The 26,892-nt window shown below is 32.4% G+C and overlaps 4 protein-coding genes across 6 annotated transcripts; 1 reads left to right on the top strand and 3 right to left on the bottom strand.

Annotated features, from left to right (window-relative positions):
- Positions 1-995: 995 nt before the first annotated feature.
- LOC137832097 (uncharacterized) lies at positions 996-7,517 on the bottom strand. 2 transcript variants are annotated; one of them, XM_068640089.1, is made up of 14 exons: positions 7,227-7,517; positions 6,448-6,701; positions 6,036-6,117; positions 5,800-5,903; positions 5,542-5,668; positions 5,255-5,349; positions 4,908-5,031; positions 3,506-3,586; positions 2,879-2,977; positions 2,595-2,774; positions 2,121-2,264; positions 1,967-2,038; positions 1,618-1,755; positions 996-1,372 (listed from the first exon to the last, which is right to left on the bottom strand). In XM_068640089.1, exons 2-14 carry the CDS (start codon positions 6,486-6,488, stop codon positions 1,169-1,171), a joined length of 1,491 nt encoding a protein of 496 aa, XP_068496190.1. In that variant the 5' UTR covers positions 6,489-6,701; positions 7,227-7,517; the 3' UTR covers positions 996-1,168. The 2 variants fall into 2 exon arrangements, with proteins under 2 accessions (XP_068496190.1, XP_068496191.1); XM_068640090.1 differs by having other exon boundaries at positions 6,032-6,117; positions 7,227-7,432.
- A 3,836-nt stretch (positions 7,518-11,353) lies between these two features.
- Positions 11,354-16,250, bottom strand: LOC137832096 (uncharacterized protein At3g52155, chloroplastic). Its single transcript, XM_068640088.1, has 5 exons — positions 15,906-16,250; positions 15,191-15,290; positions 14,910-15,089; positions 14,215-14,332; positions 11,354-11,761 (listed from the first exon to the last, which is right to left on the bottom strand). Exons 1-5 carry the CDS (start codon positions 16,141-16,143, stop codon positions 11,699-11,701), a joined length of 699 nt encoding a protein of 232 aa, XP_068496189.1. The 5' UTR covers positions 16,144-16,250; the 3' UTR covers positions 11,354-11,698.
- Positions 16,251-16,873: 623 nt separating this feature from the next.
- LOC137832095 (uncharacterized WD repeat-containing protein C2A9.03-like) lies at positions 16,874-21,701 on the top strand. Its single transcript, XM_068640087.1, has 10 exons — positions 16,874-17,170; positions 17,779-17,958; positions 18,168-18,335; positions 18,425-18,511; positions 18,763-18,897; positions 18,984-19,094; positions 19,426-19,517; positions 19,646-19,751; positions 20,885-20,971; positions 21,054-21,701. The coding sequence occupies exons 2-10, from the start codon at positions 17,815-17,817 to the stop codon at positions 21,462-21,464; spliced, it is 1,341 nt and encodes a 446-aa protein (XP_068496188.1). The 5' UTR covers positions 16,874-17,170; positions 17,779-17,814; the 3' UTR covers positions 21,465-21,701.
- A 1,622-nt stretch (positions 21,702-23,323) lies between these two features.
- On the bottom strand, positions 23,324-25,976 carry LOC137832094 (uncharacterized). 2 transcript variants are annotated; one of them, XM_068640085.1, is made up of 3 exons: positions 25,869-25,976; positions 25,146-25,245; positions 23,324-24,953 (listed from the first exon to the last, which is right to left on the bottom strand). In XM_068640085.1, the coding sequence occupies exon 3, from the start codon at positions 24,931-24,933 to the stop codon at positions 23,821-23,823; it is 1,113 nt and encodes a 370-aa protein (XP_068496186.1). In that variant the 5' UTR covers positions 24,934-24,953; positions 25,146-25,245; positions 25,869-25,976; the 3' UTR covers positions 23,324-23,820. The 2 variants fall into 2 exon arrangements, with proteins under 2 accessions (XP_068496186.1, XP_068496187.1); XM_068640086.1 differs by having other exon boundaries at positions 23,516-24,953; positions 25,460-25,967.
- Positions 25,977-26,892: the final 916 nt, after the last annotated feature.

Raw genomic sequence — 26,892 nt, 5'->3', positions numbered from 1 at the left:
AATGAGTAATAATATTTTTGTCTCTAAAAAGCATAGGACATGATAGGTAGATTTCTGAATTTTTTTTGGTGACATTTAAATTCTTATAGTTTTCAACTGTTGAATATATAAATCCTTCTGTTAAAATCAGTTAACTCTGTCAGTAATGTAAACAGTTGTATGTTATGTGAAAAGATATCATTGTTCTGTCATAATTGATGTTTGTAAAAGATATCATTCTTCTCCTCCTCTGCAAACCCTTCTTATCTGGGTGTCATTTCATGGCAAACATTTTTTTTGCCCTCTTGATTTCTTCATCCGTGGCATTGCTGTTCACCTAGAGGATCCAGTAATAGTTCCCTGCACCCATCTTGGTCCAAAATTCAGCCGAATTGTGAGCGAAAGAAGTTTACTTTTTGTTATGTGTGGGAGAAAAGATATGTCTTCTTGTGTTGGGAAGAAAAAGAGAGGGTTGGTTTTGACTTTGTCCACCTGAATGCAAAAGGGGTTGTGTGGATGAGTCCAATAACACAGAATCTACTAGTGTTAGCTGTGTAGGGAGGAGAATGCACAGCAAAAAAGTTGCAGAAATCACGTTCAATTTCTAGAGATAGTAGAGAAAATGAGAGTTTAAAGATCCCAATGATGAGAAAGAGATGAATGAGTAGCCAGAGAGAAAAACATGAGGAAATTGAAGAGACGAAGCAGCAGGGTTTGTCTGCATAGAAGAAGACCTGGATAACAGTGAAACGCTAACTAGTAAAAAAAATGACATCTTCACACTTAACAGACATCTATTTACGATCCTAACACAAGAACTAATGTGTCCAACATTTGAAAACCATAAAAACCTGAATGTCATAAATTCTTTCAGGAATCTATCTACCTGTCACCGTTTATATGTTTCAAAGACCAAAATGGATGTTCACTCAATAATAAATATTGAATAGAATCTAATTAAGAGACCTAAATATAAATAGAAGAAGAACTTGATGAGCCAGAAAGAGAAACCAACATTTCGCACATAAATACATGTTGAATTATTTCCCAAATGAGAGTCAAGTCAATCAACTAGTTAACCTACAAACAAGTTGAGTTTCATGAAGTGCCTAAACATAGCAGTGTCTTACATTGATCTTATGAAAACATGTAGTTAGCTAACTATGTAACACATAGCAGTCAAGACATGTCAAGAGCGCTTTGGTCTCCGATTGGCAGATCCCTTTAGAATGCAAAGTCGCAGCTTCCGACTTAAGGACTCCCACTTCTCAAATCTGTCAGACTTGTGCTTCTTTGTGGATCTTTCAGCTTTCTGCTTCTTTTTCTGGCTTTTTTCCTCTTCTTTAGGGTCTGCAGACATTTCTCTCAGACTTCCAAGGGGTGTTGCAAATGCCTTCAAGAGTATTTCAATATTATTAGACACATGAAGCACATAACAACCATGCCAATGTATTAATTACCCGAAAATAAAATAGTCTACTACAAATAAGGCCCTGCTTCGAGAAACTTTTTCATAAAGTGAAAATGCAAATTGATATTTTCTCTTACAAGCAGACAAGTTACCATCAAATAAGTTTCTCACGTCACTTTTAGATCAAATATTATGTGCATTTGCATGCATGTGTATTGGAGACAGACCTCAGAACAATTATCATCATCCCTGTAATCTGGATAAGATTCTTCATCGCTTAATACTAAAGAAGAACATCTGCCCCAGCTTTCTCGAGTTGAGCTAGTGTATGAGTAATAATCTTCAGCCAGGTCATTTGGCTCATCCTGTTGAATCATTAAAAGTCCATTTCAGGACAAAATAAAAATGAGTCAAGATCTACAAAGGAATTTTAAGACCACTAATGCAATGGATAGCAAATTATTATAACCAAAAAAAAAAGTAACCAATTCCTCTCTAGATGGAAATAGTGCGATCTAGATGTGAAAAAGCCCTGAACAATTTCTTAATTTCAGAGAGGGTCCTTGATAAAATCACCTTCATATCTGGAGGCTCATCATGGCCAGTTACATCATTTCCACGCATTAGTTCCTCTCTGATCACGGACTCCTGCATTAAAAGCAATTAATGAATTAACAGCACAAAGATTTTTAATCAAAATTACAGAGACAAATGGAAGGAAGCATCCTACAGGAGCAGCTACTGCAACAACTTTTGGAATAAGTTCTCTAACAGAAGCTGTGTTTGAATTTGAATTTCTTGGACGAGCGGAAGATGAACTTGCAGCATCAATAGTTGCAGACTGTAGACTAGAGATTATCCCATATAATAGACTCTGGAATGAAAGCAAGAGAAAATTAGTCTTTGTCATTCAAATAAAACACATAACAAAACTGAATTGAGCGACCATATAATAACATTTTCTACTGATATTTTCAAAAGGTGACTTGGAAGTTGACATCTTAAATTTTACAGGTTTCAGGCACTTAAGCCTAGATGAGCCCGTATCTCCTTTCTTTTTCTTTTTCCCTTTCGATGACAAGTTACTGTCACTGAAGTTTGCTGATGTATTATCATTGTTTGAGTCCACAAACTACATTCTTGGCACAAAGTATAAATTCATATACATTTCCTGTAGACTCAGTTTCTCTCAAGTGCTACTTACCTCATTCACTGCAGAACCGATCTTCAAATCCCCTAGTTCAAAATACCTGTCAAGCTTGCGAGCTCTGGGAATGTGAGGAGGGCGGAGGACATTGTAGAAGAAAAGGGATACTGAATCATAAAAGAACTGTGGTCTAGAGGAGTTGTGATCACCATCAAATTTTATGATATTTTTGTCTCCCTACAAATTTAGAGACCAAGTTATATATATATATTGTTTATGGCAAAGAGTGGAAAATAGCATATTTCTTTTAAAAGCATTAGCCTGATGGCTTGAAGGAATACCGCATATGATTCAGAGATGAGGTCAGAATGATGAGGCTGAATGAATTGGTCATCATTACCATGTCCAAATAAAACAGGAATGAATGTCTTCCGTGCAGCCTGGAAGCTTTTAAAGCATTAAGATAGTCATGAAAGGAAGTGACTAAACTAATTGTTTAGCCAAAAAATGAATGCTATTATACTATAGTTATGTATGAAATAGTTTGTGTTCAACATAATTAACGATAAAAAAAAGTGGTGAATTCTCCCTAATAATTGAGTGAATTCAAACATGCAAGATTTCAAGGTGAAAATAGGATTGGGATCCTGTCCTATTTCTTGTTAACAGAAGATGTTCTGTTTAATAAATCCTAACCATTTATTAAGGTTGAAATAAAGCCAAATAACCCACTAATCAGGCATGCATGTTCCCTATTCTTCTTTCATAGCTTTAGTTGATTTTTATTTCAATGGTACTAAGTAGTAAAGCGCAATAAATGGTTAAAATTTATCTCTCTTGTTAACAATAAATAGAAGAGGAGGATCCCAATCCGGTGAAAACACACATGATAAATTAAGTTTACATTAATAATTCTACAATTTCAAAAGTGGACCAGGTCAAGAAAAAATTGCAGAATGAATCCATACCAGCAAACAGTTCAGGTTCATAATATCAAACTTTGCCTTCTTCTCAATAACCCGTCGCATGTATTGTACAGCCATTTTAACCTAATTGTGGAACAAATCAGCAAAATCTTAGACTTGATCAAAATTAGAAATGGTCAGAAATATTACAGTCTAGAAGACAATCCAAATTTATAGCCCATTTATTTGTATTTGTAACTGTTATTCTATCATCTTAATTAGGATAATATGCTGTAATGTATATATGCAGTTTAGCAGATTTAGTGGGCTGAAAGTCAGATTGACAATTAAATTGTACTTATATGAGAATTATCGAGCAGAAGAAGGCAGGGTTTTAGCCTTATGCTCTCTGAGTTAACATTTAGATCCACTTTGCTTGAAAAAATGAAAGGAAAAAACAAAAGGCAATAGACATAAATTCAAATTAAAGATCCAACCATGACAAGAATATGCATACGAAAGATTTAAGATGAAATACTTTATCACTTTATAGATATTAAACAATACTATCGTTTGAATTTCCAACTAGAAAAACAACCCTAAGAGGCAAGAAACCTTAAATCCTGAATAAATTCTTATTTAAAGTCCCATGTCAGATAACTTGGGTGTAGGAAATAACATTGTTAGGAAGAATCAAGAAAGAAAGGAAAGGGTTTCTAAAAATGAATAGGATAAATCTCTCCTCCAAGGTTTCCCCTTCACAAAGAGCTAATACTCAATTTATAAAGAACTCAAAATAACTAACCAGTAACTAACTGATTAATATCCTAACTAACCAGTAACTAACTGATTAATATCCTAACTGTCATAACTAACTCCCTCTTTCTCCTAGTCCAAACAATACCACCCCTTCTAAAAATCAACCTTGTACTCAAGGTCAAAATTGATAAAGTATTGTTCATTTGTAAATTGAGTACTAGCCCTGTGTGAAAGGGAAGCCCTTGGGAGGGAGATTTTTCTCCTATTCATTGTTATTTTCATCCTATTCAATAAAAAATTTCTTGCCTTTCTTACTTCATGTCTTTGTTCCTGACAAACATATATGATAAATTGTTCTTAAATTAAATTAAACATTACAATTACAGCCTCCTATTTCTTCCCCGAGAAACACCACTAAACAGCTTTTGAGATGATTTATAGCAATGCAATACTGAAATCTTTCACAACCAGAAAAAAAAAAAATCATATTGATGATACAGACCACACCATATGTGGCAGATACCATGAACTACTACAATCTATAGATTCATACCATATCGCTCCAAGAAGTAACAAGTTAACCAAAAGAAGATCCTCTTTTTCTATTTTAATTCCAAATTTACTATTATCACTAAGGAGAAGGTAGAACCTAAAGTACTACATATGCACAAACACAGAGAGGGAAGGAAGGAGAGAGAACACGTACAGTGAACTTCGGAAGTCGAATTTTGTAGACATCAGCGAGCTCCATCATCAGACCATACAGATTTGAAAACGCACTATCCAACACCATCCCAGCGATAGAAGGGTCTTCAGCTCCATAAAGAAGGCTACACCACACCAAAGCATAGTGAGAAATAAATTACAATAAAGATTCTCATAGATGAGGCTTATAATTACACAAACTGTTAAAACCCAGCATTGAATTCTTAAGTTTAGACTTTCTTGAAAAGCCTTTTTTTGGTTTATATACAATTAACATGTAATATAAGTACATAGAAAGAAATAACTACTGCATCAAAAATCAAAGAAGCTGACTGGAAGAAGTAATACCTAGTAACAGCACCCATTGATCGTCCCCAGAGACCGATACGAGATACTTGTTTTTTGCTTCTTAAATATGACACCACCATCTTGAGATCATCTTTCTGTCATAGAAAACATTAAACTTGAGAAAACATTGCAGGAAAATTACACAGATAAGCATGCAAGTGTATACATGTGTTGCATTGTTGATTTCATGAAAGATAAAATTTAAAGATACTCGAGAAAACTTAGTCAGATGGATGAACATATAATCTTGGAAACTAATTAAAGAAATAAATATTTAGGTAACTTACTTCATGCCAACCAAGGCTAACATGGTCTCCATCGGATAAGCCTGACCCCGAGAAGTCAAGAGTAAAAACACTAATATTTGATGGAAGAAGAATAACAGCAGCTTCATTGGCATCAGCCCTACATCCACTGTGTCATAGTACATGTACATACATACCAAAATAGAGAAGAATTGAGTGAGCGTATAATTCTGAAAAAAATGTTAAAAATGATCTTTATGATTATTGAAGTGATAGCAGTATTTGTAAAAGTTGACTTACCTATTTCCATGGCAATATATAACACAGGGAAGGGAAATATCTTCAGGCAAAGGTGAAGGTAGATAATGGCTACACTGCAAGGTATAACCTCTGGAATTCTTGAGCTGCAAGGTTTATAAGAAAAAAGGAAGATAATCTATCTATTTTTCAAAGATTTGCAGTAAATTGTAGTCATAAAGAAACTTCTAAAAGTGGACAATAGTAGTTGAATCTAAAAAAACTATGTCCATACTTGCCTCCAAATCCTGCCGTTGGTACGTTCTTCCTGCAAGGGTGAATTCCTTTTCCCATAGGTACTGATCTGGATCATATTCAGCCCTGTATATTTGACAAAGTAGATACACTGATACTGTAATTCAATTTACTAGAGAAAAGATAACCACAAGTAGAGCATGCAGGGGCACTTAGGTAGTTGAATTAGCTGAATACAAGAGAAAAATTCAGAAACAGCAGTAATTTAATTATGTAGTGAAAGTTGTTTGAATAGCTTTGCCTAAAACGATAGAGGCATTCAGTTGAAAAGTACAGAGCAATTCGAATTTCGATAAAATAAAAAGATGAATTTTGAACACACAAGAAACATATTAGTCAAACTTGTAATGCAAATACATTAATGATAAGCCACCTACAAACAGGAAAATGTAATACCTGGGGGGCCGAATAATGAAATTGATGAATTGCTCAATCATCTTTCTTCAACATGTATCTCAGAGAAGCTCCACTTCATAAGATTACAACTAGATGGAGCCTCTGAGAAGCTCAAAGTCAATTCACCCTCATCTTTCGAAGCAGAAGAAACTCCTGTAGTTGTTCCTTAATCTCAAATCATTCAAGCCTGAATTTGAATGACAGACGTTACTCAAGGAACACCATTTCCAGCAAATGCTGTTAATGCCCTATTCCTGCAAGAAACATACACCAAACCTTCTAAGAAAAAAGTGTCATTTTCAATCAAAAGAGAACAGGTTACATGAGGAAAAACGAATAAAATGAAAGCGTTTCCATAATCAAACGCCATAATTTGTTCACAAAAGCTGCTTTCTACGAAAAAAAAACATACAAAAGGCACAGAAAGCCCGAAATTTCTACCCCAAACAAAAGCTCCTTTTGAACCCCACTTTTTTCCACCATCATTCCATCAACTTTATCCACGGCTAAAAAATTCCAATCACGAGTAACAGTATACACGTGAGTCCCACGAAACAGTCCCAAACATTGCAACAAAAATGGCAAAAGCTGATGAAACAAGCAACGAGCCATGAATGCAGGCAGAGAGATGAAAGAAAGGGACAAAAATTCCTTGTCAGATCCCACATTCACCATGTTGATGAATATCAATCCAATGCCCCCTGAATCTGATTTTAACAACAAGGGGAAGCAAAGCCCGGGGAAATGGAAAGAGAAAAAGAAAAAGAAAAAAACTTTACCAGAAAGAAGAAGAGGGTATGACCCAGAAACAGAAGCATGTGCCAATCGGAAGAGTATGCAGAAATAAGAAAGAATGAAAGTTTTGTTGTTGTTTTTTGGTTTGTCCTTTGGATTTTACTGAGTAGGAGAAATCATCGGAGATGGGAAATGAAGGAGAAGATCAAAAACAGACAGAACATCTGAAGCAACCAGCTGGAATTTCCTTAAATTTCCACTTTTTCTCTCTTTCTTATTCATTCATTCATTCATGCTCACCTTGTTGTCTGTCTCATAATTAAACATCAATTAATGAAGTCTATACAAATTTAGCATCTTATGTTATACTCTCTACTTTCAATCAAAATATTAACCAATAAACTTTCAACACTTTATGCCATTATTTAATTACGTGAAGAGCATATTCAATTAAAAACATTAAATGACAGTTATTGTCTTCATAAAAATAAATTAAATGTTATTAATTTTATGTAAAACTTACTCCCTTTGTTTCATTTTATCCCAGTTTCATATTTTCTGAAAAAAAAAAATTGCCTCTGAAAACAAATAGTTCTCCTGTATATATTTCTTTATAATTTCAATAACACTTGATTATTGACATATTAGATGTGCAACAATTGCAAATAACGAAGAGAGAAGAGTGCATAATTATTTTAGTGAACAAAATTATATTTACTACTACTCTTTCTTATAGCAAAGCTTTTAAATTTAGAGTTTTATATTGAGAATTTGATTTTTATTAAATATTAAATATATTATATATTTGAGAGGTGAAAGTACAATTTAAACTGTTATTGCCCCTATAATATATTCCTCCTTTATATGCTTTTAAGATTATTTTGTTGAAATAAATTTTTTAATAAATGTTCTTTATTCTAGTAAATTAAATGTACAATTTTTTATTTTATCTATTTTTCTCACCATGTAATATAAGGATCTAGAAAATAACCTTAGATTAGAAGTGATGTAATTTATTAGTGTGTATTGATATGAGAGTATTTTGTGAATGAGACGATCTTGACTTGATTCTACTGATATAACGGAATCATCATATAGATGAAGTTAATTAGTTGGTGAAAGTCAGAGGTTCATTTGACTGAGTCTGAGGTTTGAAAGAATTGATCATAGTAGATCATATGGATTTATCCTGTTATATAAGATGATGAGATATTGATATGATTATGCACATTACTGTGTGAATTTACGGGGAATAATATGACAGATGCATGTATTTGGATGCTAATGTCAATATATAGTCTTCTGAAAGTAGTGTTAGTAGAAATCTGATAGGAATAATATGAATTATGAATGTGAAAGACACTTTATGATTTTGTGCAAATGATGAGAATTTGATGGATTATACTTGTTATTAAAAGTCAAATTTATATTAGAATTCTTGAAAATAGTTAACATTTTTTTTTATCAACAATAAAAAATAAATAAATAAAAATAGTTAACATATCATGTGTTTTATTTTGTATTTGTTTTCTTTAATATGTGATGATCGTGTTAATTTATTAATTTACATGTGAGTATATGAGACTGCAGGTGATAAAGTTCCTCAGTGAGCAATCAAAGAAATATAAGTTTTCATTTGAATATTTTGTTTGTAATCCTTTATGTATAAAGAGGGATATATTTTGATATGTAATATAAAATAGTTGTATATTTTTAGGTTTAGGATTTAAACTAAGTTTTATGTAAAAATAAAGCTTAAACAACTCATAAACCGAAGAGAGTAACATTTTTTTCACAAGGAGTACTAATTTTTCTACAATAGTAGTATTACTCTTTTAACTTAATATTTAGTTTGAGTTATTTATAAAGAGTAAACATATAAATACTGATAAAATTAAAACATAAGCATTTTTTTATATTTTTTTAAAAAGTTAGTGTATATCTTACAATTTAGCCAAACCAATTATTTCAATCATCTCAAATTATAATTTTTAAGTTAAATTTCAATTTTTTTAAATATCAATAGTTTAACTTTTAATTGAAATTATTCAATACCATTTAATGACATTTAATAACTTCATAAGAAAAATATCAAATATCATTAAATGACAGTAAATAACTTTGCTTTAAAAAAATATTTCTACACACTATAGTATTATTACCTTTAACTATCTAGAAAGGTTTATGAGAGGCTGTGGTTGGATGATCAATTATTAATACTCAGTTTATATATATAAGAATTAAAATAAACAATTTAGAGATGAAGATGTTTATTCTCTATTTTTTTAAATGTGTATTCATACATTTTGTTACAATTAGTTAAACAGTTTTTTTTTTTACTTACTTGTATGTTAATATATTTTATCCTTTTGATTTTTTTATTTTATTTTTAAACTAAGATTTAATTTCTTTCTATGGAAATTGTGTATGGTGTTATAATTTAAATTGGTTTTTTGTAAATTATAAATATAATATATTAAAATGTTTTTATTTACTATAAATATTAAGTATAACATAATTTACATATTGAAAATATGTTTATTATAAATTTTAATTATATAAAAATAAACACTTACCATCTACATAATATATATTATAGGCTGAAATTTAAATATTTTGAAAAGGTTAAAGTTGCACACTTTTCTCCCTTCTAGATTGTGACAACAATGGTTACTATTTTATTTCTCTTTACAAATCTAAATGCTGATAACTTTGTCGTTTGATTTGTCACTTTTTGAATATTTCTTTGTCTCAAATTATTTGTACTTCAGAATATACAAATTATTAATTTATTTTTTCAACAATATCATTGAAAATAATAAACTCTTGTAATTGTATAATGTAGTAGTAGTTAAAATGTGTGCATTAAAGAAAGATAAGATGAGATGGAAAATGTACTAATTAAAAACAAAGATTTAGTGTTGTTTTGTTGGATGCAGTAGAACTAAAAGTAGAAGGTTTACAACAAAAACAATATGAAAATCAAATATTATTGATTATTCAGTGAAATTTAAGATCCTAAGTTTGTGAGTAAATCATATGTGTTAGATGATTTTTTTATGAGATTATTTGATTTATGTTTTATAATGAATTTTTTAATAGCTTTAAATTTGCATTAAAAAATTACTTATATTAACGTTTCAAAATAATCTATTTAGATAAAATATATTATTTTACCTTTTAAAATAATAATAAAAATCAGAATGTCAGAATCCTATTTATCATTATAATTCTTAGGTTATTGTTTTATTGTTACATTTTTGTATTATTATTATTTAATCTTACACTTTTTAATTATTGTTTTAATTATGGAATTGTTTATTTCTATTTTAAAAAATTATTCCAAAATGATAAATATTTTAAATTATAATAAAGAATAGTTTTTCACACAAATATTATGTGAAATTCAATTTATATTAAAAAGTTTAAATCAAATTAAAATGGATAAATTTATAATAATTGAAAATATACAATTACCTAATATTGAGATTTGATTCAATAACTAATCATGTCCTAAATTATCATTTTATAATTTTTAGCTAGTTTTGCATACACTTTTAGATTTTAGTTAGTTTTCAGCTATTTAGTTATCTTTTTAACTAATTTTTTTTATCAAAATTAGTCTATGTATTGGGTTCGGCTCTATTTTTTTTCTAGTCATGCTTAGGTCTCTTTGTTTATTTTGAGAATTTAATCAATTTTAAGCTTTTGAAGAAAATACAAACTGGCAAATAAAAAATGTGGAAGTGAGGAAAAATTGGCATAGTTACTTGTCTAATTATGCTCCTTTCAGTCAAATTATTCAGTACAATTTGTTTATGGTATCGTTTGCTTTTTCCTTTTCTGTTTGAAGCATAAACCAATGTCATAATCATAGATCAGTAACTTTGGTTACATAGTTGATACAGAATGTTGAGCAAAATTACCACTGGAGAATCTTATTGAACATATTTGACATATTGAACACGGTAATTACTGTTTGGTTTTGAACTTTGATTAGTCATTCCTTTAGGGGAATCTTATCTTGCTCTTCATTCTAAATTTAAGCCGAGGCTTCTTGTCTTTTTGGTTGCTGATAATCATTAACCAATAATACCATTTTGGTATTTCAAAATAGATTTTTCAGTCTTTATTATCAAGATGGAAGAGATGGGGGGTAATGGGAGAAAAGTAACAGGTAATGCCTTTTTTTTTTTCACAGCATATGATTTACAGAAGCAATATTTCTTTTCTTTGGAAACCTGTAGTTGTGTATGAATCATCAACCACAGAGCAGCATAAGTTCACTTCAATGAACAAATGCCTCACACTAAGCAGCATATATGAACCATTGGGATCCTGCACATTATCCTCAGCAATGTATCATCTTGAATCACCATGTATATACTTTCCGAAGTCATCAGCTGTGTAGCCTTTACCTAGCTGAGGAATTTTAGGTTTCCTTGATAAGTGTTGATGCTTCCAACCTCTTGCATATCTATTTGTAAGGTTACTCAGCAAGGAAAATCACAACAAGCTAGCTACTTGGCTTTACTATACCCTGAAGCTTCCATCCACCAAATCCTGCGGTGGCAAATGCCTGTAAGATACTAAGTTAGATACACGTCTTTTTGTCACTTCAAAACTGCATACTTTTTATCTTTTGGAAGCTAATATAATACTGAATGAAAATATGTAAGTAATAAAGTTTTTTTTCCCCTCTTTATATGCCTGTTCAAATAAACTGAAAGGTCAAACCACTCCTATCAAAGTGTTTTCTATCCCACTCTGGAGCACTTTCTGGGTGCGGGAAGGGTTACAATAATGGTACAAAATTTCAAACTTATACCCCTTGCCACTACCCTGGCATTAGAAACTAAAGTTTTGTGGATAATCATGTACAAGGCAAATCCAAGTATACCAAGGATTTCGAGTTTAAAATTATTGACACTTTCTAGCATAGACTTCAAAATTTAGAAAGTGAGCAGTGTGGTGAATGGACACGATTCGCCTGTTTCCAAAGTAAAATCCTATAAATAGCTTTTCTTTTTTGGGGCAAGTGTCAGGGATAATAGCAACTAGTTTTAAGAAACAACTTTGCGGAAATTCAAGGAAGGAATAACTAAAATATCTTGGGTTACAGTTACCTCAACACATTATGAGTCACAGTTTTATAAGATTTAGGAGAAGGAGTAATTTTCAGGGAGTGATGATGACCACAAGGAAAAGACTCTCCACTATGCCCGCAGTTACTGGAAATCTAAAACTAACAGCTATACAACAAAGTTTGATGTTAAAAGGGAATTCCAAATTTTTATTGGCATATTTTGTTTTTCACTTGAAACAGTTCGAACCCCACTTGAACTCAACCAACCAAGACAAGCTTTGAGTTCATCAGGGTTTAGGTTGCTTGAACTAAAAAACAAACAAGCCATTCAGCATTCATGTCACAAATATAATTTTATTACCGATTTCCCAAACCTCTAATCAACAAGAGTCACTTAACCCCCAGAAATTAATTATAAGCTATCAAAAGAAAAATAAACATTTCCCATAAGTGAAATTATAGATATTTCCTCCACAAAACACTCAACAAATATTTTGAACTACAAAGGACGCTCAATCATACATGAGAAAAGCTATACACTTCCAATGAACAGCAACATTGCATCCAGGTAAAAGCAACTTGAGACTGTCAAGGAATAACTCTACTAAGGAAAAAAAAAGTCCCACTTAAAACATCCATCCGACACAATTAATCATTTTTAAGGCACAGTACCACCATTAGACATTTTAATAACTTCATGACATTATCAAACCTTTGTAAGGTATATCCCATTAGTGCCAGAAGTATAAATTAATAATTGTATACAATCACATTCATTAAGTTTTAACCACTTGCGAGACAAAGTTAACTACATTAGATATTTCAATAATTTCAAGACACTATTATTAACCATTTGTGTAGCATATTTAACCATTAGTACCACTAGAAAAGATTGATAATTGTATACATACAATACATTCATTTACTCAACCGCTTCTGAAGCAAAGTTAATCTCCATTAAATAACTTCATGACACTATTAACCATTTGTGAGACATGCTTACCCGTTACTGTCATAAGTATTGATCAATAATTACATACAATCAAATTCTTTTACTCTTAAATCACCTGGGAAACAAAGTTAACCATGTTTTACACGTGATTAATCATCAAGTGATAGGTAGACACTGGGAAGAGAATTCCATAAAAGCTTAAGTAGTTAGGTGAAGATCATGAATAGTTCTACTACATCTATAATATACACAAAATCTAATCCAAAGAAGCATAAATAGAGTATCATTTCTTCATTTAATGGGAAACCACAACTTCAGATCCATGGAATTTGGGGTATGTCCACATAAAATATTATGGGTCCTAGTAATGACTCTTTACCAATTGTTGAGAAATTATGCACATTCCCTATAATCTGATTTGTGAGAAATATGATAAATGCTGAATAATAACACAATTTATAATGGAGTTCAACTACTTGAAAAAGGAAACATAAAAATAGTGTTTACAAACACTCAACATTTAAATTAATATTTTTCTCTTACTAAAGTAGTTCTCTCATTATAATCTCTCACTGTTTTGGAATGAAAATAAGTAGTTATAACAGCAAGGTATTTATACATGCATGGCCAATATTTGGCCACGTAGAAACAAACGATTGTATTTGTCAAACTTCCAATGGCTGAAACATATGAAATCTTAGCCATGCATGTACATAATCACTTTAATTACTTGTACAGAGAATGGTCTAACACTAAATTTAATTTATAGCCTCATAGATATTGATTCTAAACTCCAACAATTAGAAGTTAATCAGAGCACATAATAGTTTGCAAAAGACAAGACCATAAAATATTTTAGTAGAATAACTTATTTTCATAAAAGTATAAAAAAGGGTAAACAATGAAAGATAGCACCTAATATTTGATGGGAAACGGTAAAGCCTTGAAAGGAAATACACCATATGCAGTCTTGTGCAAGGTTATGAAATCAAACCTCGTCCCAAGATTTTCCAGCAGTCTCAAGCAGTGCAGCGTTGCATGTCTTTAATTCCACGGAGGCCCCGGAAAACATTGATGCTGCTTCTTCCCACCCCCTATTATGTCCCATGCACCTGTATACCACTCAATGATCAAATACCCATCAAAACTTATCAATCTTAGTTTGTAAGTATCAAACTTTGTTTCTTAAAAATAAAATTAAAACATATCATCCAAAAATAAATGAAGGCCCCTGAGAGAATCCTTGAAAATGAACAATATTGTTTATTTATAGGTTTTACATTACATGATTGAGATAACAACAACCTACACACAGGGTAATTACCAGCCAAATTCAACGAACAGATGAGTCATATGCATCTCAATCCTCATTGTGGAAGAAGTCCAAAGACACTACTCAAGTAGTTTAAGGAAATTAATATATGGTTATGAAAAAGGAAAATGTGAAATGTGACTCTGCTGACTTTCTGTATTTGAAATGCACGTGTGATTTCTCGAGTATAGCAAATTCAATATACAAATATGGCAGCAAATAAAGTATTGATAATAACTACAATCCATAGGTTGTGCTTGTGAAAAAAATAAAACCGACATTTCTAATGTAGTTTCATTCATCAACCTCCACCTTCAAATACCAAGACAACAAAATTTAGAAACCACCCAAAAGGTCTGGAGTTTGTAGATACTCACATGACTGTAAGTATCTCATCCTTTGAATATCTACAAATAATCTTTTGAAGGTGCTCTGCAGTTTGCCCATCCATAGCTGCAATTGAATAGAAACTAGAAACAAAATGAACCTCAGCCTCCACAAGCTCCTGCACTTGCTCTTGCATTATCTTAAGTGTCTCCTTAGTCCGCGCTGCATCACTGCAACACGAGAAATCAATACACAACTCAAAAAGCAGATTCATCCCAACGACCCTCAATTGAAATGCCACAACACAAGTAAGAGCCACGAAATTGCTAACCTAGACAAGATAAGTTCAGGAATCCAACCCAACTCTTGGAGCTTGCGGGAAACTCTCACAGCATCCTCTTTCCCAGATTTGCTCAGCGGCCGGTCATGGTCTGAAATAAAAAACTTTTTTTTTCATTTATCTTCCTTTCAAATTCTTAAAATAAAGGTTTAAATATTCTTTTTCACCTGCAAATATTTCACATTTTGCTTTTAAGTTCCTTATATTTCTTGTTTAATCCGTATTAAAACCTTTGTTTTTATCCTTCTCTCACAAAATCGCTTAAATCACTCCACCAGGTGTTGTGGCAATCCCACCTTATAAGAATACCGGTGTGGCATTGTGAAAACATTACACCGAGTTTGAAAGAGAAACGTACAGTAGGAACCAAAAACATACAAAGGATCATAAACCAAAAAAAAAAAAAATTGGTATATTTGCATGGACCCAAAACAGTATTTAAGCCACTTTTTTCTTTCTTCTTAAAAAGATGTTCTGGGAGCATGCATGTCCGAAAACACAAACATTATTCACACGGGTAAGGTAATGAAGTTCGAGACTTTGACCACGGAATTGCACCAAGCAGAATCCCACCAGTTGTTCTACTTGGAAGCAGTACCACTTTAGCTCTGTTTCCATTCCAATTTGTTAGAAGGCTATGTTCTCACTAAGTAATTGCGCAAAGATTGAGAGTTTAAAACTGAAACTAGGGAAGGAGATTGGTTACCGCGGAGAGAGCGGTTTGCCCAGGAACTCTTAGCATGGCGGAGGAGAATGAGGCGGCGCGAGACGGAGACGGAGTCGGAGAAGGGTTCTGCCAGAAGGGTGTCCTGTTTTTTAATGAGCAGAGACGATTTGGCGCGTAATTGATTAGGGTTTCGAACTTTGCTCCGGCGACCGGAAAGGCTAGGTGCGACGGCGGTGCTGCAGATTACAGAATGCATCTCACACAAACCCACATTCATGCTCTCTCTCTCTCTCTCTGATGAATGCTTACACTTTCAGGATTTTACCCTTTCCTCTTTCCTTAACTTTCTCAAATACACACATCTATGATTCCACCCTCTTACCAAAATCACTTTCACATTTTTCAGAGACACTATTTAAATTTATTTAATATTTTTATTTTTATATAATAAAAACATATGTTTTCTACATTTTTGTATATATATATTAGGAATTATGTTTGGATTTTATTGAAAATAACATAAAAATGAGCATTTTGGGAATATTTTACAAAATGAGATATAAAAGGCACAAGAGAGGAAAAAAAGTATTGAGCACATGAGCAAAGGATCTCTTACTCTTTTTGTTCAAAGAAATTAACTGAGTTATTATTTAGTAGGAATTACCCAATTAAATGCTTACATTATTTGAACCAAATCCTTTGTTAAACATAATAGCACCACTAAACCAAAATATTTTCTTGGTTATTAGTTTAAAAAAAATTATTTTTTATACTATAGCTTTAATATAAAACTAAGAAAAAATGAGATTAAAATAATGTAAATAATTTAAAGATTTATCGTCTAACATGTTATGATGCAAATAATATAATCTAACATAATATAAATAAGATTTAAACACTTGGAATCCTAATCATCACTATGCTAAAATGATATTTATAATTATTAGATAAAAGTAAATAAATAAAAAATTAAAATTTGAAACCTAACTAAAAATTGATAAGAGAGTGAAATCCTGGGTAACTCGGTTGTGATGTCCATAGTGATATTGGAGACAGTAGCATTATTTTATTTTTAAAATATATAAGAAAAAAAAAGAAAAGAAAATCTACAGAGTAATCTGTGTCTGATTTTATCAATCACAGACTCAAAGGTGCCGTTATTATAATCTATATATTCTGCAAAGCTGCTTCATTTCTATGCCCAGATCCGATTCGGGTCCTTATCACTAAGATCCAACAACTTCACAACTACAAGGACCTGTTTTTCCCTTCGATTCACGAACCCAGAAAATTAGATTGAAAAGGTTCGATTTTTTCAACCTTTCAAGCCCCCCCTTTTCACCATTCCTGCTATGAATTGCAATTGTTTCACCCCTTTTCATTTTCTTAATTCAATTATCCTTTTTCTCTGTTAATTTTTTTTTTTTTTTTGTATATATTTGCTGCTAGTTCGTCTCCGGTTAGCTACGTTTAATTTGTTGTTTATGGTTTTCGAATATTGTTATCTTGGACCATGTGAAACCATTCTTTTAATTTCTGAATCTAGTAGAAAAAAATCCAGCTATGTATGTAGATGTGTCTACTTTCGTCGTGGGGTAATTGAAATTTGCCCAAATTAGTTTATGTTGCTCTTAAGCTTTGCCTGTTTTCACTTAGCTTGTCAGTTTAGGTTTGGAATCTAAATGAGATGAGATGGGATTTTAAAAAATAAAGTATTTGGGTTTAGGGTTTTTATGAAGTTCTTGTTGCTGCTAAATGGCTGTAAGTAGTTTTCTTTGCTCTGTAAAATTGAACCAATAAGTGGTTTATGAACCAATTGTATTCTTTAAAAAATTAAGCTTAGTATCTGCGGTGCTTAGGTCATGGAGTTTGATGATTTTGAACTCATCTTAGTACCCTATCTCAATGCCAGGTATCGGTTGTCAAAATCCGAAGGGCATCAAGAAACATGTCTGAATACCATGGTGATGAAATGGACTATGCGGCAGATGATAATGAAATGGCAGAGGTAGAAGATGATATGTATTTTCGCGGCATAGCATTTGGTGAATCAGATTCAGATGATGATGACGACTATGAATATGACCCTTTGGTTTGTTTCGATTCATAAGCAAAACCTTGTTTGCTCATTCTAACTTTTGAGCCCTATTCAATGTTATGTGTGTGTGCACACATATTTCTCTGTATTATTGCATATGTATTTGCTGCCTTTTGGTTTTATTCAACAACTTAATAGAATGTGGTCGTTGACATAATATTTTCATTTTCTTGCACGTCTCTCTTTTTGGTTCCCTGATGCAGGAAGACCGAATAACAGATACCACTGCTGCAGAAGCTAGGAGGGGGAAGGATATCCAAGGTATACCTTGGGATAGGTTGACCATTAGTCGTGAGAAATATAGACAAACCAGACTAGAGCAGTACAAGAATTATGAAAATATACCACAATCTGGGGAATTGTCAGAGAAGGTAAATATGTTAGTTTGGAGGTTTCTGTGTAGTTTTTTTCATTTTTGAAAATGTCGTTTGACCCTGTACTTTTTTCTCCACATCTATAGGAATGCAAAGCAACAGATAAAGGGGGAAATTATTATGATTTCTGGCAAAACACTAGATCTGTGAAGTCAACAATACTTCATTTCCAAGTATGTTAATTTTGTAATTCTTTACTTCTATTCATGTGAGGATGTAATAAGATTTGTGTAGTCTACACTCCATTTTGTCATCTTGTTTCTTCTGGAATGACTTGTTGTACCTCACTGTACACCTTTGTCATAACTGACAGTGTTTTGCTACATCGGATATATGTTTTTGTTTTTCTATTTTCTTGTGGAACTTTATATTAAGCAGTTGTTGGCAATACTATTATGTGAAACTCTAATTTTTTCATTTGCAGTTGAGGAATTTAGTTTGGTCAACATCAAAACATGATGTATATCTTGTTTCAAATTACTCAATTATTCACTGGTCTTCATTAAGTTCTAAGAGATCTGAAGTTTTGAATGTATCAGGCCATGTAGCTCCCTGTGAGGTAATAATTTTTCAGTTATTTTATTCTATTCAAAACTTTACTTGGAAACAAAGCATCTGATTTTTCAAATGTTTTTTTGTTAATAGAAACATCCTGGAAGCCTCTTGGAAGGTTTTACTCAGACACAAATTAGTACACTGTCAGTACGGGATAACTTGTTGATTGCTGGAGGTTTTCAAGGAGAACTTATTTGCAAGGTACTTTTTATACTTATGAATGATTAGTATTTTAACACAAATAATTATTCATCTGTACTAAACCTTCTACTCTTCTTCCTCTCTATGTGATGTTGCCCCAGAAAATATCATGCACACTTTTTTTTTTAATTTTTTGGCTTTTGGTCAAATTAGTATATTGGTTTTAATACACTCACTTATTATACAGTATAGATGTTAACCCTGTTTTTTGAGATAGGCTTGATTTTATTTTTTTTGTATGATTAATTGAAACTGCTTAATAAAATGGGAATAATATGAAGCCATCCTCAATTTTTTTAATTTTTTTTTCCTTGATCTCAATGTCCTGCAGTACTTAGACCGGCCTGGAGTTAGTTTTTGTACTCGAACTACGTATGAGGACAATGCAATCACAAATGCTGTGGAGATTTATGACCATCCAAGGTCTTTCTTCTTTGCTTTCTTGTTTTCCTTGATTTTTTTCCAGGTCTTGAATTGTTGATATGGTGTTAGAAATAACTGTACACAGCTCTCAAATAGGGATTCTTACTAACGATTGATTAATCTATCAGTGGAGCTGTTCATTTCATGGCTTCAAACAATGACTCTGGAGTTAGAGACTTTGATATGGAGAGGTTTCAGCTTTCAAAGCATTTCTCCTTTCCTTGGCCAGTAAATGTAAGTACTTCCACTTGATTTTCCATGTTTTAAATTATAGATATGAATAATGACATTGTTGTTATTGTTATTTTGATGCATAGTTATTGCTTTATGCTAGGATTTTTTACCAATTGAGAATTGGCATGACTTTGTGGAATTAAAAAGGTGTGGTTGTTGTTAAAATTGGCGTGACTTTGGCTTTGTGCTTCTTTAGGATACAAGTAATGAGAAGGGGATAGAAGGGGAAAAACAGAGTTATGCTTTATAAAGGACCATTTTAGTACCATTTTGACCATCTTTTGGCCTTAATTTGTACAGCTTGCTTGCAAAATAAATTTATTCTGTGAACTTGAATGTTGAATACCCTTTTCTGGTCAATTGGGGCTGAATTGGGTGTCTGTATGTCTTGAACTTGGTGTTAAAACTTAAGAAATATTAATTTCTGGATGAGCAGCCTAAAAAATATCCATGCACTAAAGTAAGAAGAAACTCTCATTTGGTATCAATTTTAAGACAGCACTTATTTTAATTTTTCAGCTTTACATCTATCTTAGAAACTCCTTACAATTACAAATACAAAATTGTATGATATCATTATGGGTAGATTCTTATGGTTAAAGTTTAAAAGGGAGTGAGAATTGATAATAATTGAGTCTATGGGCCTTCTGCACATGTATCTAAGAAAGAAGCAAAAAGGAAATGGACCAGTGAAGGTGGAATGAAGAAGAGACATATATGTGTTATGGATTAAGAATGAAATGGTCGAAGGAGAGTAACAAATGTAAATGTGGCAGCAAGTGATTGGAGAGGAAAATTACGCAATGATGAAGTAAAGTAGGAGGAGAAATTGCTAGGTGGCTTAGTGGCTCTGGCCTGGGAGTGAAGAGTCTGAGGATCCAGCTTGTTATCTGTTCTGCCCACTTTCTATGTTACCCGTTGAATTTCTTCTTTAGTAAACGAGAGTTTCCGGTTGAACATATATCTTAATTTCAGTATAATTCTAGTCCCTCTCAGTTTCTATTTATATCCTCTTAATTTTCTAGTTTGATGTGCATTGTGGATGCCTGCTGATAGTGTTCGAAAATATGATTTAATGTCTATTGGTAAATGGAATAAATGGTAATACGAACGTGCTTTCTTTCGGTCTGCAGCATACTTCATTAAGCCCTGATGGGAAACTACTTGCAATTGTTGGAGACAACCCAGAAGCACTACTGGTGGATTCTCAAACAGGAAAGGTTGGCATCTTCTGTTAGTCTGTTATATATGCAAGTGTGAAAAGTTGTGGATATCTAATTTTAGTTTTGGTTGTCTTTGTAGACTATCACACCTTTGCATGGACACTTAGATTTCTCATTTGCATCCGCATGGCATCCTAATGGGCAAATATTTGCTACCGGGAACCAAGACAAAACATGTCGTGTTTGGGATGTTCGGAACTTGTCAAAATCTGTTGCTGTTCTTAAGGGCAACCTTGGAGCTATTCGTTCAATACGTTTCACGTCCGATGGTCAGTTCATGGCGACGGCAGAGCCAGCCGACTTCGTGCATGTTTACGACGCAAAGCATGGGTTTGAAAAGGAGCAGGAGATTGATTTTTTTGGGGAGATCTCTGGTGTATCCTTTAGCCCTGACACAGAATCACTTTTTATTGGTGTTTGGGACCGCACCTATGGAAGCCTTCTACAGCTGAATCGACGAAGAAACTACATGTATCTGGACTGCTTGTAAATTTGTAACCTTACACCTTGTAAGTACCTACAGTGTATGTTGTGTTGTGTAGTGTTTAGGAATTTGAGTTTGGTGCTACCATCTTAGCCAAAGAAGAAAAACTGGTGGATTGCCTCATCATCATACATTGTAGAGCATGGGTTGAGGATGTTACAGTTGTTTGATGCTAAATAACATTTGACTTGGGATGTCTGTTTTCAATCTTGGGATGGTAATAAATTGGAGGAAGTTTGTACAGAGGATCTATACACATGTTGTTTGTCTTTTTCATGGTTTTTCATGGTTGGATCTTGCTGAGAATGAATCAGTGATTATACCTTGCATGTATTCAACAATGCAACAAAGAATGCTTACCCTATATGAAGCCAACATTGGAGGCTTCATCTGTGTTTGATCACATGGACTAGGGTAGTCTTCACCTTCCCTTATTTTTGCTCTTTTCTCTAAGGACTTTTATTATTATTATGAAAATATAAACGCATGAGATTTTTAGAAAAAATTAGTAAGATCAAATTTTGGTAACTTTATTAAGGGCATACTTTATGTTTTTTCGTATTTTTATATCTTGATGCTTATCCTTATTATATATTACTTTCTGGAAGATTTTTTTATTGGGCAATTCTCTGTATTTTTTCCTAAACATAGTCTCAGAATTACTTTATTATTATTATTTTAATAAATGTATTTTTTTAACTTTAAAAATAGTATTAAACATTATACACTAAATTAAATATTGTAATTTGTAATCAATGTAAATTCCTTTGATTAATATATGTGTGTGTGTAATTTGTAAATAATCTAAAATAATTTGATATTTATAAAAATTAAATTTTTAGAAATATGATTCTAACGTTTTTATTTATTTATAGTAAATTAAAATGATAAAAGAGCTTTACTATTTTTTTTAATGTGTATTTGGACAAGATACTAATTAATTTTAGACAAAATTAAAGTTTTAAAGAGGTCTACCAAATAATTTTTATTTTAAAAGTGGCTTTTAAGTTAAATAAGAACAAAAAAAAATCTACTTCTATCTTTAAATTCTTATTTTAACGTTTAAGTAAATGAAATACCTAGCAAAAAAATCTAGGTGTTCAAATATGATGGTTTTTGTTTAGTTCTTGTAATAATTTTTATTTATGATTTTCAAACTCTTTGTCCTTTATGTTTTTGTATAAAAAAAATGTTGGTGGCTTCATCTGTTGCCCCCTAAATATTTTTTTTAACATGACACTGTGCCGTGTGACAATGTTGATGCCGTCACATATCACAAGTATTTTTTTAGTGAAATTGAATATTACAAAAAGAAAAAAAAAATGACATTGACTAAAGATAAACATGGTTATATTATTTATGCGAACATTTCAAATTAGAAAATTACTACAAATTAGTTGTATTGATTTAACTAATGAATGAGACTATGTAGCATAAACAGTGATACGGACATTGATACGACACAGACATGAATACGAAGATATGTATAATCTCTAAAATGTAAAACATAGAACACAAATCTATATATTATATAATTACGAATTATATAAATTGATAATAGAAATTTATCTGCATTAAGTACGTTTCAGTTTTTTTAGTAGAAAGATGTTTTTTTATGGCCGATTCAAAATGATTTGTTCCTTATTTTTATAATTATAATAAAAATTTATACAATAAATTTGAGTTTTAAGAAAATTAATATATTTTTTCTTTTTAAAATTATATTAGACCCGTGCTAAAATTGTTAGAAATCAAACAATTTTTTAAATTGGACACTTCACTAATACGTATCCTACAAGTGTTGTATGAGTGTCAGTATCCAATACGTGTATTCGATACGGACACACCATTTAAGAGAAGTGTAGTTTCATAGGAAAAGGGTTTATATATTCTCATGACTAGTTAAGAAACTCAACAGTCTGTGTTGTACACTCCCATTAGCACTCAACCACTTCAGTTTTTCTAAATTAGATAACTGTAGAACATCTAGATAAAAATTTGAAAATGTAGTTGTTTTGTATTGTAGAAGGCGAGAAACTCATAATATCCACTTGTATAGGAATCAAAAGCTTCAAGTTACTTGTTTGGCAATGAAAACTTGTCCAATTTTTTTATAACTCTGATATGATATACAAAGGTGGTCAAGGCATTGGAAGTAGCATATGTGAAATGAAGGTACATTTACATTCACTGCCGTGTAAACTGGCACCTGTTCCCAAAATAATCTTGAATGAAAAAATGTGAACTGGAAATTCACAGGCATTGAAGATGATAACAATATTGAGGAGTAGTAGAAATGGCAACATTGTCTATGATTTATCCTTTATAAACAAAATTCACCTTAAGTATGAGAGTGTAACTTTCATGCATGGTGTTCTTTCTTGGGGCTGCTTGCTTCACTTTCTTCATCCACATTCTCTACAATTTGTTTCAGGATGTTCTCTTCCTCTGCTTCAAGTTTTTGCATACATTGTTCAAAAGCAGACACCAACTCTGGACTAAATATAGAATTCTCACTAGACTCATTTTCATTACTAATGTCCATTATAGAATAGCTACCAAATTTTGGGGTGACATAGGATCCAGGAGAGTAGATTCCACCAGCAGGGAGCCATTCTCTGAGACTAGCAATGGCTGGATATTCAACACCGGAAGGGATTCTAAGTGATTCTAGCCTCTTTGCCACAGCTTTTCTCTTATTTCCCTTCTCAATGCTTCTTCTATGACTTGTAACCACTTCCTCATTTTTAATACCTGAACTAGATATGTGGCTATTAGGACTTGAATTTGGAGCTACTGTGCTGCTTTCTGATGCTGTACTCAAGTTGTTGCTCTCCTTCACTATTTTTCTTTCTTTCAATGAATGATTTTTGTTTAAGCTTGGTGCTTGCATCCTCTTTATTGCACAATCCTTTTCCTCAGTATGGTGAGTTGTACTAGTTCCTGAACCAGCATCTTCTTCATCATTGTACTCACTTTGTTCATCTGTATGACACTTGCTTGACCATATTTTATTAACTATATCATCGTATTCCTCCACTGTGTGAAAACTCTTACTACGAGCAGCACCCTTAGAGCTCTCAAAACCAGATGAATTCTCCTGAGCAAGAGACTGCACAATATGCTCTGGAAACTGGTGCCAACTTTTAGACCTGTTCTTTTTATCTCTCTCAATTTGCTTCCCTTCTACTTGATCTAGTCTTGATGATACAGGCTTCAACTTCTTGCTAGTTTCAGAACTGGCAGGTTCAATGGCCAGTTTTGAGGATTTGTTAGAACTAAGACTCCCAGAGTGCAGTTTGTTGGATACTGTGTTAGCTGCACAGACAAGAGCAAGGTACTGATCACTGCCACCTGAGGAGATGATTAGATCTTCCAACAGTGGAATACCATTAGTTGTTCTCTGTGATCTCTTCTTTCTCTCTTCATGGAAACTAATTGACCTGGCTATGACTTTTGAAGAAAAACACCCCATGGTTTAAAGATAAGCCACACCTGACAAGGAAAAGAGGAGACAGAAGCAACTAGAGTTACTAATCACTACATAGAAAACGAAGATTCACAAAACAAATCAAATTCCTAAAGAGCATGAAATATGACTGGTCTTAAAGGCATATATTTAGATTAGTATGTAAGGATAAAATAAGCAAACTCTAAAGTTTAGAGGATTACATGTGAAATCCTTACCAATAGTTTGCACCTGCAAAATATACAGAACTGGGGTCACAGAAGTGTTGAGTCAATGGATACTCTAAAGTAGAATCTCTATAGCCCCTCTGATAAGAACCTGAAACAAGAAACTTTTAAGATGAAATTGAAAGCCAGCATGGCACTTTTAGACATCAAGACTTTTCACTTTTTAGCTATGAAAAGCAAAATCCAGCAATACACTAGGGCACATCTTTATTACAGATATTTTATTATCTCATTTGACAAGGTTTACAATGAAACAGACCCTAAAGCCTAAAATTTAAATACTGGCCTTTGATCACAAAGTGTACCATTTTGTTGGAACTATGTCTCTTTAGTTGTGGCAGTTATGCTTAGAGTGAACAAGTGGAGCCAGCCTTCAATTTTGTTAACTTGAGATCTGGGAATTGTTTGTGAATTGGTGGTAATGGGACCAAGGTGGAGAATCAATCATGATCATTCTTTATGTAAGGTCTAGAAAGTGCTATGATACCATCTACAATGTCTTTGCCATGTATGCATAAATTTATGTTCATTGCACAATGCTCAATGTTAGCTGCATTTTCTATCCGGATTTTGCGCAAAAGATGATTCTCTCCTTATAGAAATACCAAACATAGATTAACAATATGCACAGCTTTTCTGCAACATCACTGACCATGATCATTAACAGAGATACAAAATAATGTGTTCATGTGTCGTATATAACAATCTACTTGCCTTATGGATTTGGATGCACTGAACCACTTGTTCATCTTCAATTCTTCTTCTGATTCTGCCTTCCCTTTGGATTTCATTCAAGCTTTGGACTTTGGAGATGGTCAGCAGGAGAGGCTGCAAGAGACATATCATTTGACAATCAAATATGGGTGGACCCCACTATTCATTTTAAATTATAAGTTTGAATTTTGCACCTAAAACTTGTATAAAATAATGGTACCATAGTCTTTGTACACTGCCACAGTGTGGCCAACTCAATTTGTTCTACTGCTACCCTATCAAATGCATGTTACCATCAGTGGAGAAAAATGAAATATGACAGCAGAGAATGGGTCCCTCAGAGACCCTCAAGGCCAAACTAATTCCTGTTCATACATGATTTGCTAATTCCTAAATAAATTAACTAGTCTCTGATCTCATGCTACAGTGACTATACCCCATGAAAGCAATTTTAATGACACCAAAACTGAAAAAAAGAACAACAACTTTTCCAATAAAAAGAAAAGTCTCAATTTTCAGGCTGAATACATTGAAGGAATGAAACTGAGCTTTTATGCAACAATAAGGTTGGTGTCTTAGGACTAATGAGATGAGGGGTTAAAATCTTGAAAAATGTGTACCCTTATGGCATAAGTTTGTGTTGTCTTGCTTTTGGAAATTGATTTCAAATGTAACTGATATTTTAAATTTCAATGTAGAAGAACATTCATAATGCTGATTTTTTAATGATCTATTCAAATACATAATATCACAAAAATCATTTAGAATTGAATATTTCTTCATTTCCCAACCTTTTTTTTGTTAATGTCCAAATGGACTTTTTCAAAAATTCATCTTCTATTTATCATAAAGTGTGACTCTGATTATATTTTTGGGATATGATTGAATAAACTTATTCATAAATACTACTTAGAATAAAAAATTAAAAAAAAAAATGAAATAAGTTTATACATTAAAATTAGTTCACACAAGTTAAAATTACAATTTAGAAAAGTTAAATGAAGAAACTTCTACAAATTATTTT

Source organism: Phaseolus vulgaris, chromosome 6 (assembly GCF_000499845.2).
Source record: "Phaseolus vulgaris cultivar G19833 chromosome 6, P. vulgaris v2.0, whole genome shotgun sequence".
Lineage (NCBI taxonomy): Eukaryota > Viridiplantae > Streptophyta > Magnoliopsida > Fabales > Fabaceae > Phaseolus > Phaseolus vulgaris.
The sequence above is the reverse complement of the archived record's forward strand: the minus strand, read 5'-3'. Positions and strand labels throughout refer to the sequence as shown.

What these genes read in the sequence shown, in the direction of transcription:
- LOC137832097 (XM_068640089.1), bottom strand. Translation starts at nt 6,488, where the DNA reads ATGATTGAGCAATTCATCAATTTCATTATTCGGCCCCCCAG. An exon ending in ATATATTGCCATGGAAATAG is followed by an intron (nt 5,669 to 5,799) that starts GTAAGTCAACTT and finishes ACTATGACACAG; the next exon opens with TGGATGTAGGGCTGATGCCA. An exon ending in TGAACCTGAACTGTTTGCTG is followed by an intron (nt 2,978 to 3,505) that starts GTATGGATTCAT and finishes AAAAGCTTCCAG; the next exon opens with GCTGCACGGAAGACATTCAT.
- LOC137832095 (XM_068640087.1), top strand. Translation starts at nt 17,815, where the DNA reads ATGTCTGAATACCATGGTGATGAAATGGACTATGCGGCAGATGATAAT. An exon ending in ACTATGAATATGACCCTTTG is followed by an intron (nt 17,959 to 18,167) that starts GTTTGTTTCGAT and finishes TCCCTGATGCAG; the next exon opens with GAAGACCGAATAACAGATAC. An exon ending in AAGGAGAACTTATTTGCAAG is followed by an intron (nt 19,095 to 19,425) that starts GTACTTTTTATA and finishes AATGTCCTGCAG; the next exon opens with TACTTAGACCGGCCTGGAGT.
- LOC137832094 (XM_068640085.1), bottom strand. Translation starts at nt 24,933, where the DNA reads ATGGGGTGTTTTTCTTCAAAAGTCATAGCCAGGTCAATTAGTTTCCAT.
- LOC137832096 (XM_068640088.1), bottom strand. Translation starts at nt 16,143, where the DNA reads ATGAATGTGGGTTTGTGTGAGATGCATTCTGTAATCTGCAGCACCGCC. An exon ending in GATGAGATACTTACAGTCAT is followed by an intron (nt 14,333 to 14,909) that starts GTGAGTATCTAC and finishes AGTGGTATACAG; the next exon opens with GTGCATGGGACATAATAGGG. An exon ending in CTGGAAAATCTTGGGACGAG is followed by an intron (nt 11,762 to 14,214) that starts GTTTGATTTCAT and finishes AGTATCTTACAG; the next exon opens with GCATTTGCCACCGCAGGATT.